Source organism: Lissotriton helveticus, chromosome 5_1 (assembly GCF_964261635.1).
Source record: "Lissotriton helveticus chromosome 5_1, aLisHel1.1, whole genome shotgun sequence".
NCBI classification, from domain to species: Eukaryota; Metazoa; Chordata; class Amphibia; order Caudata; family Salamandridae; genus Lissotriton; species Lissotriton helveticus.
In genome coordinates this window covers 22,615,660-22,639,999 of record NC_136065.1, presented here as the reverse complement: position 1 = coordinate 22,639,999, position 24,340 = coordinate 22,615,660, and the positions used below count along the sequence as shown (strand labels likewise).

General features: G+C 47.5%; 1 protein-coding gene across 2 annotated transcripts; it reads right to left on the bottom strand.

Moving 5' to 3' along the window:
- Positions 1–394: 394 nt before the first annotated feature.
- LOC144754087 (large ribosomal subunit protein uL18B-like) lies at positions 395–24,166 on the bottom strand. Of its 2 annotated transcripts, XM_078641642.1 has the most exons (8): positions 24,017–24,166; positions 14,031–14,100; positions 13,492–13,607; positions 9,115–9,249; positions 8,470–8,672; positions 8,208–8,385; positions 711–799; positions 395–581 (listed from the first exon to the last, which is right to left on the bottom strand). In XM_078641642.1, the coding sequence occupies exons 1-8, from the start codon at positions 24,017–24,019 to the stop codon at positions 482–484; spliced, it is 894 nt and encodes a 297-aa protein (XP_078497768.1). In that variant the 5' UTR covers positions 24,020–24,166; the 3' UTR covers positions 395–481. The 2 variants fall into 2 exon arrangements, with proteins under 2 accessions (XP_078497768.1, XP_078497769.1); XM_078641643.1 differs by lacking the exon at positions 9,115–9,249 and having other exon boundaries at positions 24,017–24,153.
- Between the last annotated feature and the right edge of the window lie 174 nt (positions 24,167–24,340).

The window sequence follows — 24,340 nt, the reverse complement described above, 5'->3', positions numbered from 1 at the left end:
CTCCAGAAAAAATGCCCGTAATGTGGCTAAAAGATGGGAAGAGTGATGAGGGACTAACCACACTACAGCAAGGGAAACAGAACTAGCCACTCACAATCGTGCTCATGTATGCACTTGCCAATCAAAACAGCACCCTACAAACGTGGTAATGCCACCAATTCTAAACCTATAAAAATAAGAAGAAACTGAATAGGCACACTACTCAAACGAGAGAAAAGGGAGTTTTCACCTTCACAGCACAATGGCTCAAGGCCAGAGGTACTGCTTTACCTTCTTGCATTTTAGTGCCGCATTTCCCACCTACCACAAACTAGGCATCAACTGGTTATCAGCCTTCTTTGACTGTTAGACCTTGTTACAGAATCCTGCCTAAAACACACAATATCGAGAGAAATCCACTTTTTGTTGCATCTTTATTTTTCGATTGACATAGTGTAGAGATGTGGCTAGTTCTGTGCTTTCAGTCCTCCGTGGACGCTCTTCAGTTTCCAGCCTCTGCCTGCTGGGCTCGCAGGAAGCTAGCCTTTTTCTGCGCCACTCGATCTTGACGCTGGCTGCGAGACAACTTTGCCCGATTCCAGCTGCATGCAAAAAAAGATGCAGGTTAGACACTACTCATTCACACTATGGAGCACCATTTACTAACGGGGCAGTTAAGTTCAGCACTCCCCTCAGCCAGTTCACTACACAGCCTTAGGCGCATTACTCACCGTTTCACCTTCACCTCCTTCGCGGGTTTCTTCTCCATCACTGGGTTAGAGCGGATACCAGAGTGGGCCGTCTGGTACATTGCCTCCATCTGTAGGGGTCAAGACCAGAGAGAGTGACCCTCAAGAGCTTCATAGTGGCACAAACCACTGACACGTTTGTCCCATCTCACAGTTTAGATGGCTACACAGTGTCACTAAACATCATCATACCGGGGGAGTAAATGACTAGGAATGAAGTATGCGCTGTGTGACTCTAGACGACAACAGTCAATAGTACCCAAACCAGCGAGTGGTTAGCCCACAACAAGCAGTGCCAGCAAAAATAGGATTAACTGCGAGACACAGATGCGTCACCAGAAAAGCCACTCGTGTGGCAGGCCCAAGCATGCCAGGGCAACTGAGTGGATATCAGGATATACAGTAATAGCAGGTGTGTGTAACTTGCCTTGAGCTGCGCCTTCAGGTGTGTGGAACCAGTATGTTTATTGGGACTCGGCTGTGTGCAGAGTTAAAAGCAGTGAGTAGCTCTATCCAAGCGAATGTGGTGCATGAACCACCACTTTTTAAAACTCTTGCCATCGGAGAGGAAAAATGGTTTGTGTCAGAGGTAGGAGAATAGAGAGACAGAGTAGACATGGGGCAGATGTTCTGTGCAGAAGGCCCTACCTGGACATACAGGTCCAACCAGAGACAATCCAAAATGAAGATACTCATGAACACTCTCTAATTTTCCTTGCACTTATGCTTTATGCCCTCGGATAAGAAGGGAAGTAGGGTTACTGGGTGACAAGGGCAGCCAAGGTAGAGGAGTTACAGGACGATAGATTGAGCCAATCAGCAAACGTGAGGACCTGGCCTCAGCTAGCAAGCAGGGGTGGGAGACTAACGTGAAGTAGTTGCAATGTAGAAACAAGCATTGGCATAGCCAATAGGTCTCGCCTTTGGGACCTTATGTCTTTAGCCAGAACTTTTGGCTATGTTGTAGAGCATTGTGGCTACTGTGCATCATGTTGAAAAGGAATAATAAAAAGTGTGAAGCATTTTTGTTACCTTTATACAAACCAAGACGACATTATATACAACTGAACAACCTGATTAAAAACATTTTTAACATAAAAATGTCTTCTAGCTTTTTGTACTTGCACTGCTGGTAACTTCTTCCTGCTTGTGGCCATGCTGGTTTGCTATAATTTTTGTGTTATGGGGAAGCGGGACATAAATAACAGGGGAGTGGAGGTTGGAAAACAGTAATTTAATTAGAACACAAGCAGCGGTTTGGTGTGTAATTATGTGGTGTGTATTGGAAATGTGTGGAGTTGAATGGTGTGGCCTGGAACTGTGGTGATGAGTGAAATTATGCTTAGTGAAATTGTGTCCTGGTGTGGAGTGCATTTATTTTGATTGGTGGTATGTTGGTTAGTTGCATTGAGTAGAGTGCAATTATGTGGTACTGAGTGGTATGTGGAGTGTATTTATGTTGCATTGAGTAGAGTAATTATGTGGCATGTAACTATGTCGCAGTGAGTGGCATTTTGTGGAGTGTTTTTATGTTGCATTGAGTAGAGTAATTATATGGCGTATAATTATGTGGCACTGTGTGGTATTATGTGTAGTGTATTTATATTGCATTGAGTAGAGTAATTATGTGGTGTGTCACGTTGTGGCACTGAGTGGTTTTATGTGGAGTGTATTTATGTTGCATTGAGTAGAGTAATTATGTGGTGTGTCACGTTGTGGCACTGAGTGGTTTTATGTGGAGTGTATTTATGTTGCATTGAGTAGTGTAATTAGGTGGTGTGTCATTTGTGGCACCGACTGGTATTATGTGGAGTGTATTTATATTGCATTGAGTAGAGTAATTATGTGGTGTGTCACGTTGTGGCACTGAGTGGTATTATGTGGAGTTTATTTATGTTGCAATGAAGGAGTGAAGGCAATGGTCAAAGATGGGCTACAGCGACTGCCTGAATGGAAAGCGCAGAACGAGAATGGTACAAGAATGTGGCTGTGCAAAGAGTAACAAGAAGTTGTTTGGCAAGAGAGTGTCGGAGGCTGCGACAGGAAATGGATAGAAGTGACAGCAAGAGGTTTGCAGAGAACGGACTTCGAGAGACTGGGCAAAGAGGGACCGGGAGAGTTGAGTAGTTAACAGAAACAGGGGAAACTGCCTAAATTAGGACAGAGATATCTGCTAAGAAAGGAACAGGAGTTGGCAAGATAAGCATGAGGCAGCCTGACAGTTTTGAGGATTAGATTTGGGGGAATCCGGGGCCTAGGAGTTTTATCAAACCAGATAGGATAGATTGTGTGTGATCACAGGCTCATGGGCAGTACCTCGGCTGGGCAATGAGGGGCGGGCATTAATATATTATTTGCATATGCACTCAAACTCTGTTAGAAAATACAAGGACTTGTTTCTGAAACGACAGAGCTCAAAATAAAAAAACCTGTTGTGTGGGGCGAAATGTGCATTTTTTTAACTCTGCTCTTCACATCTCCAATCAACAGTAATATGCCATCTTCAGACATATATGAAAAGCAGAAGGCTCAATACACTGTAACCGGCAAGCCTGTACCAGACACCATGGCAAAAACAAAACAAGAGTGGGACAACCCTGCATAAGCAAAAGAAAATACAGTGAGGTAACTTTTAGTCATCAGATTAGGGACATTTAAAGTCTTTAAAGACGATTCAAATAAATCCTGCCCAAGTATTATGGTGCTGGAAGTTTATTCAGTCATTCCTGCTCTTTACCTCGTAGCTATTCGAAGTATTGCGTACACGTTTCAAGCAGTATAAAGTCAAATCTCTACTTCCTTGCTAGTACAAGCATTTGCAATGCAATAGGTCTCGCATTTGTGGGAGTTAGAGCTATTTGAGTTGTAAATGGCAGTGTCTTTTACGGTTGTGTTAACGGAACATTGTGCATTCAAAGCACATTGTAGCCTTCCTTCCTATATTGGAAGAGGGGAAAAAACAGCGGACACTTTAAAAGCAACAGATCCAAGGCTGCGCAGTTTAAAACTCAGAGAAACCAATGTAAAGTTTTGTGATTTTGAAAAGGAGGTCCGGCAAAACAGCGCGTTTTCCGTACACACGTTATTATTTGTGTCTTAAGCTAGCCTTTCCCATATCTAAGGGTGCACACACAGATAACTAGTGTGTACACACACACGGGTTATTATTTGTGTGCGTCAGCTGCTCTCGGCGATAGATCTGCCCTATTACTACAGAGATAGTTTGCAGTTGCTTTTAAAGTATTGTGCTTTTATGGCCTGGGAGACCGAGTCATCAGCTTTAATTTAATTACTCCATGTTAGTGCGTTATAGCAAGACCCCGGCTGTCGCTCACGTCTCCTGTAGAGGGCGCTCCAGACCACATCAGCATTGCGTGGTGGGAGGCGGGGTGTCCAGTAACTGGAGCTCAGAGAAACCCAACAGCTGCCACGGCATGCTACTCAGAACTGCACACACCAATAGCAAAGTGCATAGAAACTCAAAAAAGATTACTCTTTGCTTGCAGGCCTATACATTGCAATGCAGTATTGCTTTTTTACGCTGCCCACTCATATGATAGGTAATAGGCACTGCCTCTATCACTTCCTGTTCACATTGAGGGGTGTGTGCGCTGGATCTTGCACTGCCTGCCATGCTCACGAGGGGTGCAAACACAGCATCTTACACTGCATGCTTAGCGCACGAGAGGAGCAAATTGCACTGTAGGCACTGTATCTTGCTGTGCATGCTCACCGCTGGAAAGCTGTGCAATCCCTTGGACACAGGCACTGCATATTACAGTGTCAACTTACAGCATGCTTCTGAAGAGGCATTGCGTCCTACGCTGCTTGGTCACGAGAACCAACGTGCAAACTGCACATGGCACTACATATTTAGCTGCCAGATCACATGCATGAGATAGTCACGCTACAGTGGGGATCACACTGCAACTAGTCATGTAACCTGCTCTGGTGACGGCGTGAGTTATGCGCACTGCACCGGAGACTGCACCGTGTGATTCGGCACTGGAGGCTGCACAGGGTAAGGTGGTCTAATGGAGAACGCATGCAGTGTAAGATGCAGCGCCCACAGGTGTGCAAGCCTCGCACGTTAAGATGGCAGTGTAGGATGTCAATCAGCAGTTAGGCGCTCACCCCACTGTCTCACCAGGCAGGGTGTGCACCTATCACTATCTCTACACTGCATCGGACGCTCACTTACTAATTAAAGACCTATTGGGCGCTATATCGTGTAAATAAATATCAAACAACGTCAATAGCACTACACTGGATCACTGCACGAAGCCACTGCTTGCTCACAGCATGAGATGTGCAAACTGCAGTGTAGGATGCTGAATGTTCCACTGCCTGGTGTGACAGTGGGATGTGCGGATCACTAGTGAACGCCATCTTAACGCGCGAGGCTTGCACACTAGTGGGCGCTGCACCTTACACTGCATGCGCACTCCATTAAACCACCTTGCTGTATGGGCACCACATCTTGCACTGCTTCCCAAGGCATGTGATGCGGAAAGTGCTAAATAGTCAGTGAACACGCTGCCAGCTCACAGCACGAGACTTGAACACTGCCCTGAAAAAAAGGCGCATTTAGCACATACTTGTGAGCAGAACACGTGCACTCTGAACGAGAGCGCTGCATTTTATGGCGCGTCGCTATAGACGGAGACCCGGACACTGCGCTGGGGCACTGCACTGTGTCTTCCAAAGAGACTCCGCAAGCTAAAGACACGCTGTGGGCGTGCACATCTCCTGTCCGGGCAGGCACGCAAGCAGGAGACCGGGAGGGAACAAACATGCCTCCCTTGCAATCAAAAGCAAGGATTTTTCACGTGTGCCAATGAAAAGCATGGGTGGAGCTTCCACCCCACTTCCATAGCAAAAAAGACGACAATAGTCTCGCAAGTGAGAAACGCATGTGCTGCGTCGCTTGGCAAGACCTAATAAATGATTATGTAAACTGCATGGCTACTGCAGTACAAAGACAAAAATTACTGTTAAGTTAACATGTTTAATACCAAATATTTCCCAGAAGTCCACTTTAGAGTGCAGTGTTAACGAACCACAGTAACAAAAAGTACTTTTTCCACACAGATTTCTCCTTCGCTGCAAACCTTGTATTAGTGCATTTTTATATTAAAATAATGTTACCAAAATTTAAACAACATGTAATGCATATGACAACTGGTCACTTTTCATGCATGTTTAATCTCCGAATACGTGCACACCTTTAAAGGTGCTCTCTTATTCCTGTGTTAAAATCTCTTGATAACAAGCCTCAGGCAAGAGGAATTTGCCATGTGTAGATTTTTACTGAGAAACATTGTATGAAATCGATTTTTTAAATTTCATCTGGAGATGTGCAAAATAATAAGATGCTCGTCACGCAGAACAGGGCTGTGGTGGAAGCAGGTCTTGGGGGAATAAAGATGGAATGGGCAAAGATGACGTAGTTTATGACTGCCTTATGGTCCTGTGTACCATATCTCCCGATAAGGTGCGTAGCTTGCTTGGTTTTGAGATGGTGGTTCCTCGTTTGAAACATTATTGCACAGATGAGCATTTCACGAAGGTATACTGATCTCTACCTTTTCATTGGGCGGAATGTTGTGTTTTACATGGCGTGAAAGAAGGAAAGCTTGATGGTCAAAATATGAACTGCCTGATTTCACTAAGCATTGGTGAGAGGTTTAGAGCCACTGTAAATGAAAGGTAAAAGTGGAAGCTTCAAGATGAAATTCTCAGCTACAGAAAAGAAGGCAACAATGGATTGTGAGCATTTCAAAAAGATGCAGGACATGCTGTGATTCTGTGGACTTCGAAGAAACATTCATTTCTCGCTGTTCGAAGGTAATTTGTGCTATAGTGAAAGGGTGATTTCCAATACATTATCATGTTGGATTTCTTTACTTCTGCTCAAATAAGGAGTTCCTTGACCGGGAGACTGCCATAAAACATCAGGTCAACAAGCCTAAACTGTTCATGCAGCCCGGCGAACAGCAATAACCATGAGAATATGAATGGACAGTCCATCAGGGCTTCTTCTCGTGCGCGGTATGAACAGAGAGGATGGGCGAGCGCACAAGCACGTAGCCAACAGGATCACCACTATTGGGTGCATCATTAAATGGTATGTTGTGGGTAAATGAGTCTATGGCGTCTTTTAAATTGGACTGCCTGTGGGGTTTGATTTAGTGTGCCAAGTGGTGTCTTGGAGAGGTATATATTTTCACGGAAAGTGAGATTGTGGGAGACGAAATGTGAAACTGACCAATTGTTCTTCCACCTTATGTATTCACCATGATTTCATGAGCCATGCAGCTGCATAAACTGTCTTCTGCATGTGGGCATGAGGAGGGGAGGGTAAAGTCACTTTATACTCGTTAGCTTCCACTGTGTTTCCAAGAACTGAAGGAAGAGGTAGATAAGAAAGAACGTTAGATGTTGAAACAGCACGCGTCCTCTCACTGAGAATGTATTCATGCTTTGCTAGGATTCTTGCTTGAGTTTGTATAAAGCTTAACTTACGACAACAACTGTCTGCATACATGCTGACCCAGCTATTTCAATGTATGCCAATATAGTCCAAACAGCAGATCAAGATTGTGCCAGCTGCGTCTGGCAGAGAATACTTGCAAGCTGACCGCTTCAGACCCCTCACATGTGAGCTTAAATAAACATGCCCCCGCTTCTGGGTTTGACTGCGGTCACTCATTAACAGACAAATGTCCTTGATTTGCGCATTCACAAAGTGATATGGTGAGCTTGGTGATCTCAACTAAATGGCTCTTATAACAAACTACATGTGAGAGCTTTGTTACAACTATTGTGTTCTATTGGAGATTGTGAATGTTTATTATATGGGACACGTTTATGAGCTCGGTAAGATCCAACTATTGGGACGATTCAAGCTGTGTCATGTGCGCGCGGTGTTCATTCTAATGAGTTCAGTTGTCTGTTATTCAATGTAACATACTTTCGAATGTACATGGACTTCTTAGGAATATTTTCTCAGCACCACCCTAGGCACCGCATGGAGTCCTGTAAAGCGGAGTGTCTGGTGTGTTGTTTAAAGTTGGTTACCCAACTATATGGAAATTCAAAACTGTGTTGGATGGGTGATCAGGGTTCTGTAAACAGTTGCATTTAGAGTTTTATGTTGGTAAAATGGCAATGCTGCTGCAAATGTGGCAATACCCATTTATAGGATGTACCTACACGGTGATGGATGGATATGTGCAAGACGCTTCGCCTGTTTCCTGTCGCATGCAGTGTACAGGGGTCTAAATTTTCTACCCACCAAGATCTGGTGCAGGTTAGCTCTCGGGAGAAAAGCACAGGACAGGCAATGCAGACGCAGATCAGACAGTCGATTGCGCCTGTACACCAAACACTTGCCATTGTTGTTGACTTGAATACTAGGAGTATGGGCGAGTACAATTCGGTTGCTGCTGCACAAGGCCATCTTAGCTTCACACTTACCATGTCAGCAGCGACACCATGCTTCATGTATTGTGAGAACTGCTTTTTGAAGAGTTCCTCGTCGTCGTCTGCCAGCTGCTTCATGTAGTCGCTCACATTCTGCCCGTAAATGTGGCGTCGGTGCGTGTCTGCGTGAAACTCCTTGCTCTCCGAGTCGTAGCCAGGGAACCTCTTCATGCTGCAAAAACAGAGGAATGTGTGAGGCCCCAGCAACCCAGAGTGAGCTTAGCAAATATCATGTACACAGGTACTCCATGGATACCTGTGTGGAATGGAAAGCCCTCCGTCCACTGCCCCTTTCATGACACTGAAGACCCTGTTCCCAGTCGAGGTTCTGGTCAGCCCAGCATCCAGAAAGCAGGTAAAGGCACCTGGTTGGCCATCAATATCCTCAACATTGTACTCATCCCCTGTGATCTCCACCTGTCCCTCGTACACCTTGTCCAGTCCAAACTTATTCAGCAGCTGAAAAGACAGGTGCAGGGCATCGATTAGAGCGTGGTCACACCAGTACTTTGAAGGGAAAATGAACAACAGACACAAAGACAAGCAATGCAACTGCACTCAGACAATCTACTAAAGGACATGGATGCAGGCACACAAACAAATGACAGCAGTAGTCTACATGTAGGGCCTACTAAGGCAGCAGTCGCTTGCAGGTCACCTAACGCGGGGTGGACATATCTTATGAATGTTTAAAAGCACAAGCACGATTCACAGACAGGACGACAAGAAGGCGATTTCTCTTTGGAAACGGTTCAATCCAGGCACCTTGTGTGCAGCAGGGATGTACCACAGGGTGAATTGACACCAGCAGTCTCTGTGCTGACCAAAGAAGGGTTAATAGTGTCAGATAAAAGGATCTACAAAAGGTGCAGCATGCAAAACTAGCAGTATAGAGTCTTACCCTGCGGGCCAAGAGCAGGCCAGTGCAATAAGCTGCTGCATAGTTGGTCAGCCCGACTTTCACGCCATATCTGGGGAGCTCATGAGAGTAGGCAGCGCTCACAATCATGTCTCCCTCAATTCTGGCGAACGCTATCTGCAGAGGGAGAACAAGAAGTACAGAACTTAATGCTGCAGTAAACACAGAGTGAGACCAAGTTTTGCAAAAGCACATATAGGCCTAAGAATGAGTGCTGCCCAAACAACACACCTTGTGAGGTCTTCCTTCAGTCAACACACACAGAACCAATTCAAGCATCTTTTAACACACTCATGCATGCCTTCGCTACCCATCGATGCAGCACTCAGCTCACTGGATTTTAAGGTTGCATAACAAAGATTTAAGAGTGTCAGAAAGAGAACTCTTTTACGGCCTAACAAGCATGAACCACCCTGTAAATAAAAAGCACAGCATTCCTGTGCACTTAAAACAAAGACGATACAATGTACTGAAAAGTAACACAAAGTAACGTTTGTTTATGACCTTTATTTTCCACACTGCTCTTTGTCCCTCCCATTTCTTTCCTTCTCCTCCTATGCTATGTAATTGTCTTTGCCAGGTTCAGCTATCTGCACCATGTTACTCTGCTTTTAGCCAATGTCCAACACTTCGGGTTTTATTTACCTTATGAAACACCTCCATAATTAAAAGCCTTTCACACCATACATAAAATATTTCAAACCACAAAGTTTGCTCTGTTTTCTTACTGCTTGCATTGCATTGTGCTATTGCCATTATCACATCATGTGAAGTAATTTTCTACTTCACCGGTGTACGTGGGACTCATGGACCAGAAGAGAAAGGCCCCTTGATCCTGCACAATCCCACCCAAGGATCTACAACCAAAGTGTACTAGAGGGTTCAACCACTGTATTGCTTTAAGTGTCTTAAGGAATGAATATGCTCAAACATTCTTTGAAAGCTGACCGAGTACCTACACAGACCCACACCAGCACAAGTGGCAGACAGAAGAGCACAGACGACTGGACTTTCTTCAATAAAGTGGTGGCCACCAGTGCGGTGCTGGGCCCGTACACTCTCCACCACCTTCGAGTTGCCATCCCTTGCTCATCCATACTTGCTTCCCCACCTCATGTGGCGCGCACTTCCGGAAAATGTGGGGAAGGGCTCCCCGTAAACAACCTGACTGGCAAACAACGCAGGAAGTATGAACGGTCCTGGCCTCCACTAACCAAGAAATACTCTGCGCATGCTGCAAGAGATTCAACAGGCAGTCATGCAACACACACCACTTTGTTCCTTGTCACTACTTCCTTCCTCCATCAACTGGAAGGAAATGTCCACATAAATTCAATTCACAACTCTGAGATGCGCGCCTAGAAAGACTACATGCCCCCAAATTCCCTTTAAAGTACAGAGTGGAGACATGTACAATTCAAAATACAACTGTGAAGACACTACAACCAGCTTTATGGGTGTGTGTAGAGACATGTACAATTCAAAATATAAAGCCAGCATTATGGGTGTGTGTGTGTGTGTGTTAGGCATAAACCCGCCAAATATAGTAATATAATACGCAGGCATAGATCACTGCCTCGCTACGTGTTCAAACTGAAAATAGGGAAACTGCATCAACTGAGAAAAAGAATACACACCCTAACAAACATTACTACTGGAAGCACATCCATACAGACTACACCCTGGGGTCGGGCGCTTATTCTTGTGCAGAGGGACCTTGTGGCACCAAACAGCACCAGTAGTGTTGAGTTTATGTGCCATGCAAAGTAGTGCGTCTTCGATTGTATCTCAGTAGCATTAGATGTGAAGTTTTGTCCAGAATTCATCAAATTACATATTTGTAATTTTCCGAGTATGTGCATCAGTTATGTTTATATTTTCATAATGTGATGCCACATGACCATTCCTTTACATTAATGTTTTACTGTATTTATGGTTTCATTTTTCTACATTTGTCCAATGTGATTGGTGTATGGAGGTACATGGTTTTATGTCAATTTTTTACATTAATATTATTGTTTTAATATTTTTCTTTTGACTATTTTATTATGAATATAAGCATCTGCAATGTTCAGTTACAAAACCATTGTATTTATGTTTTGGGGATGTTTTTGGGCTGGAAGCGTTATTCCCTCCCTCTACTAATGCACGTCACTGCCTTGCAGTACCATTTGGTGTGTAGCTTACGTAAAGGCTTAGCTGGAGTAGTTGTGGATGTAACTTTGGTGAATTGCAAATGACTTGCCATCTGTCGTTTTTTGTATTTGCAGGCCTCCCCTTAGCCCTTCTTTGATTTCCTTTTTCCTCCTCCCATCTTGTAGGGTATATATATATTTTCCAGCCAATCACCCATACTACTCCCACATCTACAATTAAAATGTAGAACTAGGTGTAGGGTCTCCTACGGAATCACAGCATAAAGTTTTGCACACAAGATAGGAAATGCACGTGCATAGATCTCCCTTGTATGATTATGCATTGCAGCGTATGTGAAGTTGCACTCCAGCAATACTACGACAGACACTAATGCATTTGTGACTGGGGACCATGGTCTGTTAATAGCATTCTGACTGGAGCTGTTCTTCGGGTTTCAGCCAAACAAGACATTTTACCCTTCCTCAGAGCAGATTCTAACCAAGCACTGGCAAAGCCAACATTCGGGGCTTGACAAGTCTGCACATTTTTCTATAAACAAACAGAAATTAAATGAGTAATAGTAATAAAGATGTCACAGTCTAAAGGTGGTGTGGATATTTTAAATGACCCATCACATAAATAAATGATGTTTTAAATGACCCATCGCATAAATAAATGATGTTTTAAATGACCCATCACATAAATAAATGATATTTTAAATGACCCATCACATAAATAAATTATGTTTTTTTAAAAAAACATTTTAAAAACATGAAATGAAAGCAGAAGTAAAATCAGAGCTTGCGCGTACCAGCCAATTAACTGGTGTTCTACTTTCTAGGTGGATGTGCAAGTGCAAGGATGAAAATGCTGTCATTCACAGTGAAGAAAACCAATGGTTGAAATTTGCTGACTCAATGATCTACTATGCTATAGGACATCGTGGTGAACCACAATTTGAATGCCACTACTCCAGTCCAATGATTGAAAAGGGCTGAGCGAAAGCGCCACTCCCCAAAGTCTGCACGGCCCGCAAACTGTGCCACAGCACACTCCACAGCACCCGCGACGACAAATTGGCAAGAGTAAAACACTGAGGTGACCAGAGCGACCCCATCATGGCCGAAAATGATGACTTCTTCACCCCCCCCTCCCCTGCTGAACTTTGACTTACTCTTCCCGTCCAGGACTGCGCCTAGCCTTATGCGAACATCTGCAATTCTTTCTTTCCTCCCCGCTCTACTCCTCTCCACTTACCTGCTACTGACCTCTGCCCTCACCTTGTCCTGGCCCTAGTCCCCACCCTGCTTACCCGTGAATTTTCCCTTGGCATGTGAAATCTAGCTATTTTGCCTGATGGAGCTACCTGGTTTAGCTATAGGGGAGAAAGGTCGGGGATTCGATCCTTGGACGTCACCTACCCAGTCGGTCTTCAGCCAGACTTGCTTTCATCTCTCCTGTCATCTCTTCCCACATCCTCCCTCTATGTCTCTCCTTCTCCTTCTCCATGCTCGTTTTATGTTTCCCTTGAGACCGAGCTATTTGGCCAAAGCCCAGTGGAGCTACCTGATAGCTATAGAGGAGATTGGTTTTGGGACTCCCCCTCGACCTTCACCTACCCAGCCCGACTTTGGGCAGACCTTTCTTTGTCTCTCTGCTGTATCTCCCCTTACCCTCTATACTCCACTTATCTCATGCTCTATGTGCTTGTTTTTCTAGCAACTGTTGTAAATTGAAACGGATGTAATCTTGTAATTCTGTTGAACCTCATGTAAAGCGCTCTGATACCTCCGGGTCTAGCCAGCGCTATATATAACTCTTTAAATAAATAAATAAAAACATTTCCATATATGCAAGTAATTTTTATGAAGGGTTGTTTTTGGGAAATCAAGAATCTGGATAAACAATTAAAGCTGTCTCTAGGTCAGCCCTAAAAAGAAGTGGTAGAGAAGTACTGGAAAGCATCATGGTGTGCAAGTCTGAGACTCCCAGTGTTTAGTTGGTCAGCAGTATAATCCAGTACTACCTCTCCATCTGTAGATTTCTAACTTGAAGGAGGCTTGTTGCATGGCTTTGCAGGTACGAAGACCCCTTCTCTACTGACATAGGGACCTTTTGCCGCCTTTGCACTCGCTGTACAGAGCATAGCGACAGCCCTTCCCAGAAGGTTATTCCCCCCCTCTTTAGTGCGTCTCTTACCCAGCCAATGCTACAGTCACTCACCTGGCTAATGATATCCCGGTTCGTGATCCGCACAATCAGTCTGTACTTAGGGGTGTTGTATTTGTTCTTGTCTTGAATGACCAGGCGTTTCCGTGCATAGTAATCAGTCTTTCCCTCTGGGGAGGCAAAAAGAGTTTTGGGAGGTCTCATTTTTCGGATTTTAAATGCCCCCAAAAATGAAGAGAAAACGAGTATCTCCTACCATCGAGTGTGTGCAACGCACCCCCAAAGTCGTGAGCAGGCGTGGAGGCATGAACTGCACTCCACTCAGGGGAAGGTCACAAACAGGCATGCTGACAATATAGTTTCAATATAAAGCGAATGCACAAGTAACTTACAAGAACTTAGGCCAGAACCATGTACAAGTTCAAGCATCACTGAAATAGACAAACCTTTGTAGACATAAGGTATGTACATAGAGCCTCTGCGCAACTGTAGGCTTCATAAACCACAACCATGCACCCCCCAACCCCGATTGAAGCAAGGTTCAGAGACCAGGGCTTTTAAAGGAGGGCGCGCGGCATCCACACTGCACTTACCTCTGCGACGACGGAACTTGACCTGGTACCTCTTGAAGTAAGCCTTGCTCTTGACAACTTTTACAAACCCCTGTGGACAAAAGAGATCCAATGTCATCACCAGCCTGTGATAGCTGCACTTGGTAATGGAAGACGCAATGTATGAGGGGGTCTGAGGTTAGAGGAGCGTGCCTGTGCAGAACCCCTCACTGGGTATTCTAGGTATGAGCTGACCAATCTGGGCTACAAGAGGGGACACACAGCACCTGGCCTTATACTGACTGGACATTGACAACTTGCACATTGCTCTGATCACTGCCTCAAGAGGGACAAGGATGTATTCTAAACACTGGCCCGACAGACAACCCATCGCCACAGACATTCTGAGCACTGCCCGGACACAGAACCCATCGCCGCCAACATTCTCGATCCACTCCCAGCAGGTCTCCTGATTCGCCCTACATGTCCTCCGCTGTGCATTTAAAACCTGCTTCTGCCGCTGCTCTCGCTGCCTGTAAGTCAGTTGCACTCTGCATGTACAAATAAGCCAAAGGAATGCCATCAACTTGGTCTCTTTGCCTGTAACAACCTTATTTGCCCACTGCTCCCTTCTTTATTTATTGTGTTCATGGTTATTTTGCTTTGTTGTGTTGTACGCACTTTTCAGGAGCCTGCTTCTTTACCGCTCCCTCCACCCAGCACCCCTCCTTGGACCTACTTAATGGAGGCTACATCACATGCCCGTTGCAAACGTTTCCAAAGTCAAGCCCATCTGCACCCAGTGCCATGAACTCTGGCCCTCGAGTTGCACAGAGATACTCCGTCGTAGAACGCCGAACCCTGGATCCTGGGTGCATTGACGAAAACTGCTACTGCACAGCTTCACGCACCACCAGTGGACCATTCTCCTGCCAGCACTACCACTTCACCTGCAACACAAAAACAACCAACACCACCACAAACACAACTGTGTCCACCACGCTGACAGAGACCGCCACAGCACCACTCCAGTGCATTTTGCTCAATGACCGATAGGGATGCAAGCATGCCCCGGAGATCTGGGCACAACATCATCCCTCCCCGCAGGCGTCATCTTCATCCTTGAGACCACGCTGAACCCCGCCTCTGCGCCAGACATTGCCACCCCTAAAGGCTACAAGACAACACACCGGGACCAAACAAACAAACATGTAGGTGGAATTGGACTAATCTACAAGGACACCATCCTCTGGATGACCTCCTCAGGCGACTAACCTTTTAATGGAGCATCTTAACTTCTCACAGACGGAAAAAGTACCATAAGAGGCACCCTCTCCTACAGACCACCAGGACCACGTCCCAGCTTCTGCAACGCCATCACGGACCTCATCGCCCCAATCGTCACCAACTTCGAACGCTACATCTTCCTAGGGATCTTAACTTCCACCTCAATGACCCCAGCGACACCAACACAACTGATTTCCTGGAAAGCATGAGCATAATTGGCCTCAAGCAACTTGTCACCAACCATTCCCGCATCACAGGACACCCGACTGACCCCATCTTCACCTCCAGTGGCAGTCAAGTTTCACCACGTCTCAGCTCACCTGGACCTACCACTACAGTGTCCAGTTCACGCGTCCAGTTCACCATCTCTGTACCAACACGGCACCATGCTCCCCCAGCTCCACAAGCAGGAACTACAAGAAGAAATCAGAAGACCAGTGGAACAATGCGTTCCACTCCCACCTCTCAGACACAACATCCAACCCAGATCGGGCTGCGAAGAACATCTCCCAGAATATCACAGATAACCATTGCCCCTGCCAAATGTAAAGGACCTGCCAGAAGAGCCAGCTGGGTCACCACGGAACAGAAAGCCAACAAACAGCTGCCAACAACTAGAAAGGAAGCAACGCGTAAAAAAAAAAAAAAAAAATGAAAGTGTGAATTCGTGTAACGTAACTGGTGCTATGTAAAGCGCTCTGATAACTGATTTGGTTTGGTTCTAGTTCGTGCTATATAAAACTCCCAAAAAAAAAACGTACCAGCAAAGTTACAGGAGACCACACCGCCTTCAAGACAGCACTAAACCAGTACCAACCACAGCCTGCTGAAAGAACCAAAGAAAAACACCCTAGCAAACGGCATAGCAGCCATCACAAACCGCAGCAAGGAGCTCTTTGCCATTGTGAAGGAGTTATCCACCCCAGCAGCCAACGAGAACAACATCGCCCCCTTCCCAAGAACTGTGTAGAACCCTGTTGGTCTTCTTCCATGAAGATATGTAATCTACAAAAACCTCAAACCTCAAACCCCCACCGCCGTCAGCATCAGCCTGCTCACACCCACAAACAAAAACTCTAAACACCTGCTCACCCATTAGGATCCTCTCACAACTCATGCCACAACGTCCATCATGATCTGTGTGGACTCTGGTGCACCCAGAGACCCCAGCCCCCACCACATCTTCAACCTCTAGAGCAAGACGACTGGCGATGAGCTCAAGAAAGTTCTGAACACCTCCATCAACTCGGCCTACTTCCCCAAGGACTGGAAACACGCGGAAGTGAGGCACCTCCTGAAGAAACCTACCACCAACCCAGCAGAACCAAAAAGCTACTACCCATCTCTCCGCTCCTCTTTCCAGCAAAGTTTATTGAGAAGGCAATCTCCTGGACCCCCATCAATCCGGATTCTGAGCCAAACACAGCACAAAGACAACCCTGATCGCAGCCGCTGACGACATCAAGGCGACCCTGGACTGCGGCAAAACCTCTGCGGTGACCGCCCGGACTTGCTCCAGAACGGTCGCTCCCTCCCTCACTCCCTGATCCCACATCCTGTTGATGCTGCAGTTCGCTTTGGGTATCGTTATCAGCGCTGTATATCTTGTGTGTTTGTACATTAGTTGACTGGCTTCGCAGCTCGATTTCAAGAGCTTTCAGCTGACCTTCATTTACCTTTAGCGCCGCTCGCTCCGCTCTGCATTGATCCCACATCCTGTTAGTGCTGCAGTTCGCTTTGGTTATCATTTTCAGCGCTGTGTATCTTGTGTGTTTGTACATTAATTGCCTGGCCTCGCAGCTCGATTTCAAAGAGCTCTCAGCTGACCTTCATTTACCTCTAGCGCCGCTCGCTCCGCTTTGTAGCGCGACATTTGCTGCGGCTCCCTGTGCTTGCTAGCACTTTGGCTGTTTTCTAGGCGCTCGGTCCATTTGCTGCCCCTACCTCACTTTCCCTTTGACCCTCCATTTTGTTTGTGTTGCTGTTCCCTGGCACGCCCCTCCTCCCCGCTACCGCCTCCCAGCTGCTGCCCCTCCCACCCTCCGCCCCCCCACTTTCCATGTTAGACAGATGTCCCAACGCGCAGCGTCCACGCCGAAGGTGCGCCAAAGGTAAGCCCGTCTACGCCCGTCCGCGCCCAGCACCAGACCCCCTGGTCCCTGCCGCTCCCAACCCTCTAGAGTCACATATGATACCGCTACTCTCCTCGCCCTCAACCCCGGACGCACCCCACTATGCTGCGAAGCTTCCCCAGGACGTACCCACGGCCCATTCGCCTGCCTCTCCTGCAAGTTCAACTGCTTCAGGACCCTTACCAAACCCACATCCTCCACACACAGCTCCGAACTCAACAGCCTGAAATGCATCCTACTGAACACCCGCTCGGTCCACAGACATGCAACAGAACTCTGGGACCTAATCGACACTGCGTCACCTGACATCGCCTTCCTTACTGAAACATGGATGAACGCATCTTCTGCCCCCGACATCGCCATAGCCATACCGGACACTTACAAGATCATTCGAAAAGACCGCACCAATAAAACAACTGGAGGAGGCATCGCCATCGTCCACAGAAACACCATCAAAATCACAACCAGCTCCGACGACAATCTTGCAACCGCCGAACACCTCCACTTTCAGATCCACACCGACCCCAGGACCACCCTTAGAGGCACCCTCATTTACAGGCCTCCAGGCACCTGATCACAATTCAGCGACGACATCACAGACTTCATCAGCCCGCACGCCCTCGCCTCCGAGAACTACATTCTTCTAGGAGACCTCAACTACCACCTTGAAAACACACTCGACAACAACACCACCCCCCTTCTGGACAACCTGTCCAATCTCGGACTCAAACAACTTGTTGACTCCCCCACTCACACAGCCGGACACACGCTCGACCCTATCTTCACCTCCAGCAAGCACATCTCCTTCGATCGCACCACAGCTCTCCACTGGACGGACCACAGCTGTGTTCACTTCAACTACAAAACCACTCTTTCCCACAACCCATTCCCCGGAGAAAATGGAATAAAATTACCACCGACCAACTCCTCACATCACTCAACCAAAACCCTCCCACCCTAGCAATGGATCCAGACCAAGCGGCCTCCAACCTCAGGCAATGGATTACCCACAGTGCGGACGAACTAGCACCCCTGAAAAAACACCAGTTGAAATCGTCCAGCAAAAAGGCTCCCTGGTTCAATGATGACCTTAAAAAATCCAAGTAGACATGCCGCACCCTGGAGAAGAATTGGAGAAAAGAACCAACCCCTGACAATATGGCCTCCCTCAAGACAGCCACCCGCAAACACCACCAACTGATTCGATCCGCCAAGAAATCAGCATTCAAGGACCGTCTCGACAACAATTCTCATAACAGCAAGGAACTCTTCAATATCGTCAAAGAATTCACCAACCCTTCCGCAGCATCCAACGACATCACTAACTCCCAAGACCTCTGCGATGCGCTATCCTCCTTCTACAACAAAATTGTAGACATCCACAACAGCTTCAAGAATACTCCCAGTGAACAACCCACCCCACCCCCTTCAGATCCCACCCCTCCAACTAACTACCTCAACTCCTGGAACCCAATCACCATTGAAGACACCATTCGCCTCATGAACTCAATCCACTTCGGCTCGCCCTCTGACCCCTGTCCCCACTACATCTTCAACAAAGCTGACTCCATCATTGCTCCCCAACTCCGCGATGTCATCAACTGCTCTTTCCACTCTGCCACCTTTCCAGAAATCTGGAAACACGCCGAACTCAGCGCCCTTCTGAAAAAACCCACAGCAGACCCCTCCGAACTGAAAAACTACCGACCCATATCCCTCCTCCCTTTCCCGGGCAAAAGTCATCGAGAAAGCCGTCAACAGCCAACTCGCCGCCTTCCTTGAATCCAACAACTCCCTGGATCCCTCACAGAACGGCTTTCGAGCCAAACACAGCACCGAAACCGCCCTCATTGCGGCGACCGACGACATCCGAGCACTCCTAGACAACGGAGAAACAGTTGCCCTCATCCTACTCGACCTCTCCGCCGCCTTCGACACTGTCTGTCACAGCACCCTCATACAACGCCTCAACAACATCGGCATACAAGGAAAAGCCTTGGACTGGATCATCTCGTTCCTAGCCGGGAGAACACAGAGAGTCCGACTCCCCCCTTTCTACTCAGAGCCCACCGAAGTCATCTGCGGCGTACCTCAAGGTTCCTCACTCAGCCCCACCCTCTTCAACGTCTACATGAGTCCTCTCGCCTCCATCGCACGTCAACACAACCTCAACATCATCTCCTACGCCGACGACACCCAGCTAATCCTTTCCCTCACCAAAGACCCCAACACCGCCAAAACCAATCTTCACGAAGGTATGAAAGAAGTAGCCGAATGGATGAAACAGAGCCGCCTAAAACTCAACTCAGACAAAACGGAGGTGCTCATCCTAGGATCCTCCCCCTCAGCTTGGGACGACTCTTGGTGGCCTTCCGCTTTGGGATCAGCACCCACACCCACAGACCATGCACGTAACCTTGGCTTCATTCTAGACTCCTCTCTCTCAATGTCCAGACAAGTCAACGCCGTATCGTCCTCTTACTTCAACGTCCTTCGCATTCTCAAAAAGATCTTCCGCTGGATCCCCCTCGAGACAAGAAAGACGGTCACCCATGCACTGGTCACGAGTCGACTTGACTATGGCAACACACTTTACGCCGGAATTACAACAAAATTGCAGAAAAAGCTCCAGCGTATCCAAAACGCGTCAGCGAGACTCATATTAGACATCCCGCGCCAAGAGCACATCACCGGACACCTAAAAAACCTCCACTGGCTTCCCGTCAACAAGAGAATTACTTTCCGCCTTCTTACCCACGCACACAAGGCCCTTTATAATCAGGGACCCGAATGCCTCAACACCCGACTGTCCTTCTACATTCCCACCCGCCAACTAAGATCATCCAATCAAGCCCTCGCCGCAGTCCCGCGCATCCGTAAAACCACCATGGGTGGCGGATCATTCTCCTTCCTGGCTGCCAAGACCTGGAACTCACTCCCCACCCACCTTCGCCTTACTCAGAACCACATTTCCTTCAGGAAAGAACTGAAAACCTGGCTGTTCGACAAATAGTGAACCCCTCCCTCTAGCGCCTTGAGACCCTCTGGGTGAGTAGTGCGCTATATAAATGCCCGAACTTGAACTTGCTTTTACTCTTGGACCTATCAGTTGCCTTCAAAGCAGTCGCCCATCACATTTTGATCAACGGACTTCACCACATTGGAACTATGGGAGATGCATTCAAACGGATCACCTCATACCTCACCGGAAGAACCCAGAGAATCAGTCTACAACGGTTTACTTCAGAACCCAAGAAGATCATCTGTGAAGTGCCCAAAGGATCGTCCCTCAGCCCCTAACACGTACAGGACACCCCCGCCGACACCATCAGATCGCATGAACTCAACATCATCTCCTATCCAGATCATCCTCTCACTGTCAGAAGACCCCCCACAATCAGAGCCAACTTCCAAAGATGAATGATAAATGTCGCTGATTGGATGAAGGATAGCTGCCTCAAGCTTAACTCGTACAAGACTGAGGTCCTCTTCTTTGGGAAAAGCACCTCGCCTTGGAACGACACATGGTGGCCTGCTGAACTCGACCCATCGCCCACCCGCAACCTCAGTACCATCTTGGGCGGCAAGCTATCTATGAAAAATAAAGGTAAACGCAGTCTCATCCGCCTGCTTCTACACCCTAAGCATGCTTCGCCCGCGTCACCAGCAGGCTGCACCATGGGAACACACTCTACGTAGGAATCACCGTACACCTACAGAAAAGACTACAGACAATACAAAACTCAGCAACAAGATGATTTATTGCCCGCCCCCCCCCCCATAAGACGAACCCATATTACACAGCACCTCAAGAACTACACTGGCTTCTGACCCAGAAGAGATACCAGTTCAAGATGCCAAGTCATGTACAACGAAGTACCAGCATAAATCAAACACATGACCTTCCATCAACCTACTAGACACCTGCCTGTATCCATCAGGACTGCCCAACGCTACTTCAATTTAGTAAAGAGTTGAAGACTCCCCTCAATAATGAACACTACATCACAAAGCATTAACCGTCCACAAACCAGTTGCTTTTCCTACCAACCCTTGACTTTATGCTTGTCTTGGACCCTGTATAGCGAGCAATCTGCTGCCTTTTTGCTAGGGATGTGCTATAAAATCACCACGTACGTTCATACATCTACACCTGGGTGAAAATACCAGGTAATTGCGGAAATTTCCAACACACTACATCCAACTAACTAAATCAGGCAACAAGACTGAAACATGGAGTGATGCCCCTTAGAGTACATGGGTGAAATTGCCCGAGTCCAAGGCTGAGAACAGAAGCCAGCTATCTGCATTTCAGGAAGCAACTGACACCTGTACTTTTCAGGGAGGCACACGAAGGAGCAACTGTACGTCATTGGGTGGCTCTGGAAGACTAAAGAAAGGACATTTCCTGGCATCCAGTTAAAGTAGACAAAACACCTTTTGTAAGCTTACCTAATTATCTTTCCTGACTTAACTCCTCAAAGTAACTAATAGTTAACAACCTGGCACTATACAAGAATGACCAAAAACAGACCCACTCATGTCCTCAAGCGGGCTAACACTTTAAGCAGGCTCTTTAACCATCCCATGAACCTGTGTCAATTCATTCCAACATATGTTAGCGTTTTACTCCTTTAGCATCCCTACCACAGCGTGATCACCTTAAGAGATTCATCGAAATACTCCGTGTACTGTCACTTCACAAGCTCTTCACTGTGCAGCTCCTATAATGCGGCCCCTCAGTATGTCTCTTAACAAGCTCTCTCCTGCTAGCTCCTTTAATGCTGCTCTGTCACTTCACATGCTCTTCTCTGTGCAGCTCCTTTAATGCTGCCTATCAATATGCAGTCTCCTTACGAGCGCTCTCCTGACAGCTCCTTTAATGCTGCCCAGGGTACTGTCACTTCACAAGTTCTTCCCTGTGCATCTCAGTTAATGCGGCTTAATGCGCTGCCACTTTAAGCGCTCTCCCTAGTGCAGCTCCATTGAGGCTGCTCAGTGTACTGACACTTTAAGCGCTCTCCCATGTGCATTTCAAAGCTGAGTACAGTCACTTTAACCCTTATATACCTATACCCTGGGTAGTCCTTTCATGCTGCTCCGGGAACAGTCTCTTTAAGCCCTATACCCTGTGCAGTCTCTTTAAGCCCTAAGCCCTGTGCAGTCTCTTTAAGCCCTATACCCTGTGCAGTCACTTTAAGCCCTAAGCCCTGTGCAGTCTCTTTAAGCCCTATACCCTGTGCAGTCACTTTAAGCCCTATACCCAGTGCAGTCACTTTAAGCCCTATACCCTGTGCAGTCTCTTTAAGCCCTATACCCTGTGCAGTCTCTTTAAGCCCTATACCCTGTGCAGTCTCTTTAAGCCCTATACCCTGTGCAGTCACTTTAAGCCCTATACCCAGTGCAGTCACTTTAAGCCCTATACCCTGTGCAGTCACTTTAAGCCCTATACCCTGTGCAGTCTCTTTAAGCCCTATACCCCGTGCAGTCTCTTTAAGCCCTATACCCTGTGCAGTCTCTTTAAGCCCTATACCCAGTGCAGTCACTTTAAGCCCTATACCCAGTGCAGTCACTTTAAGCCCTATACCCTGTGCAGTCACTTTAAGCCCTATACCCAGTGCAGTCACTTTAAGCCCTATACCCTGTGCAGTCTCTTTAAGCCCTATACCCTGTGCAGTCTCTTTAAGCCCTATACCCTGTGCAGTCTCTTTAAGCCCTATACCCAGTGCAGTCACTTTAAGCCCTATACCCAGTGCAGTCACTTTAAGCCCTATACCCTGTGCAGTCACTTTAAGCCCTATACCCTTTGCAGTCTCTTTAAGCCCTATACCCTGTGCAGTCTCTTTAAGCCCTATACCCTGGGCAGTCTCTTTAAGCCCTATCTACCATGTACTGTCCTTTAATGCAGCTCAATCCCTTAAGGCACTCACTCACCCATGTGGATCTGAATTTCAGTTTTTAGTCTACTGTCACTTTAAACTCTCTCCTGTAGCAGATACTGTCTCTTTAAGCCTTAGACCCTGTACAGCTCCTTTCCTGTTGCTCCTGTAGACCCCCTCCCATGTGCCCTTAAGTTTAAACTGTACCATCACTTTAAACTCCCCCCTGTCACTTTAAACTCCTCCCTGTCTGGGGTAGTCACTTTACCCCCCCCCCCCCGTCTGGGGTACTGTCACTTTAAACTGGGGTACTGTCACTTAAAACTGGGGTACTGTCACTTTAACTCCCCCCCCCCCCCGTCACTTTAAACACCCCCTGTCCGGGTTCTGTCACTTTAAACTCCCCCCATCACTTTAACACCCCCCCCCCCCCAGGTCTGGGGTACTGTCACCTTAACCCCCCCCCCCTCGTCACTTTAAACTCCCCCCTGTCTGGTGTACTGTCACTTTAAACCCCCGTCTGTCACTTTAACCCCCCCCCCCGTCACTTTAAACCCCCCCTGTCACTTTAAGAGCTCTTCCTCTTCGCGAGCCCGCCCCCATCATGACCCCGACGGACAACGTTGACAATCTGCCTCCATCCCTCGGCATCCTCCGTCGGAGGCGGCCGTGCCCCCTCCCCGAGGGCCCGGGGCCCCCGCAGGCCCCCTCCGGGCCCGGTCCTGCTCACCATTTTGCGCGCCTGGACCGATCTGCCCGGGACTCCTCAGGTAGCGACTTCAGCTGCGGGCCGTGGACGGCCGAAAAGGACCCGCCCCCGGCGCGCGGGCCGGAAGTAGGCTTTTGCCGTACGGAAGCGCCTGATGGGCGCCGCCATGTTGGGACCACAGCGCATGCGTTAACTAGGGGCTATGCCGAGGGAACCTTCCCCTCTGAAATAACAAGTACGCGTACCACACTTTAAAGATGATAATGCGCGTCCTGTCGCGGCGGCCACCTTGGGTGGGTGTCAGCCACAGCTCACTGCTCTATTTAGGTTTCGCTTAGAGGCAGC

Excerpts from the sequence above, each read along its gene's own strand:
- LOC144754087 (XM_078641642.1), bottom strand. Across the intron at positions 8,673-9,114 it reads GCCTGCTCTTGGCCCGCAGG|CTGCTGAATAAGTTTGGACT; the intron begins GTAAGACTCTAT and ends CTGTCTTTTCAG. Across the intron at positions 582-710 it reads AAGGAGGTGAAGGTGAAACG|CTGGAATCGGGCAAAGTTGT; the intron begins GTGAGTAATGCG and ends TTTTGCATGCAG.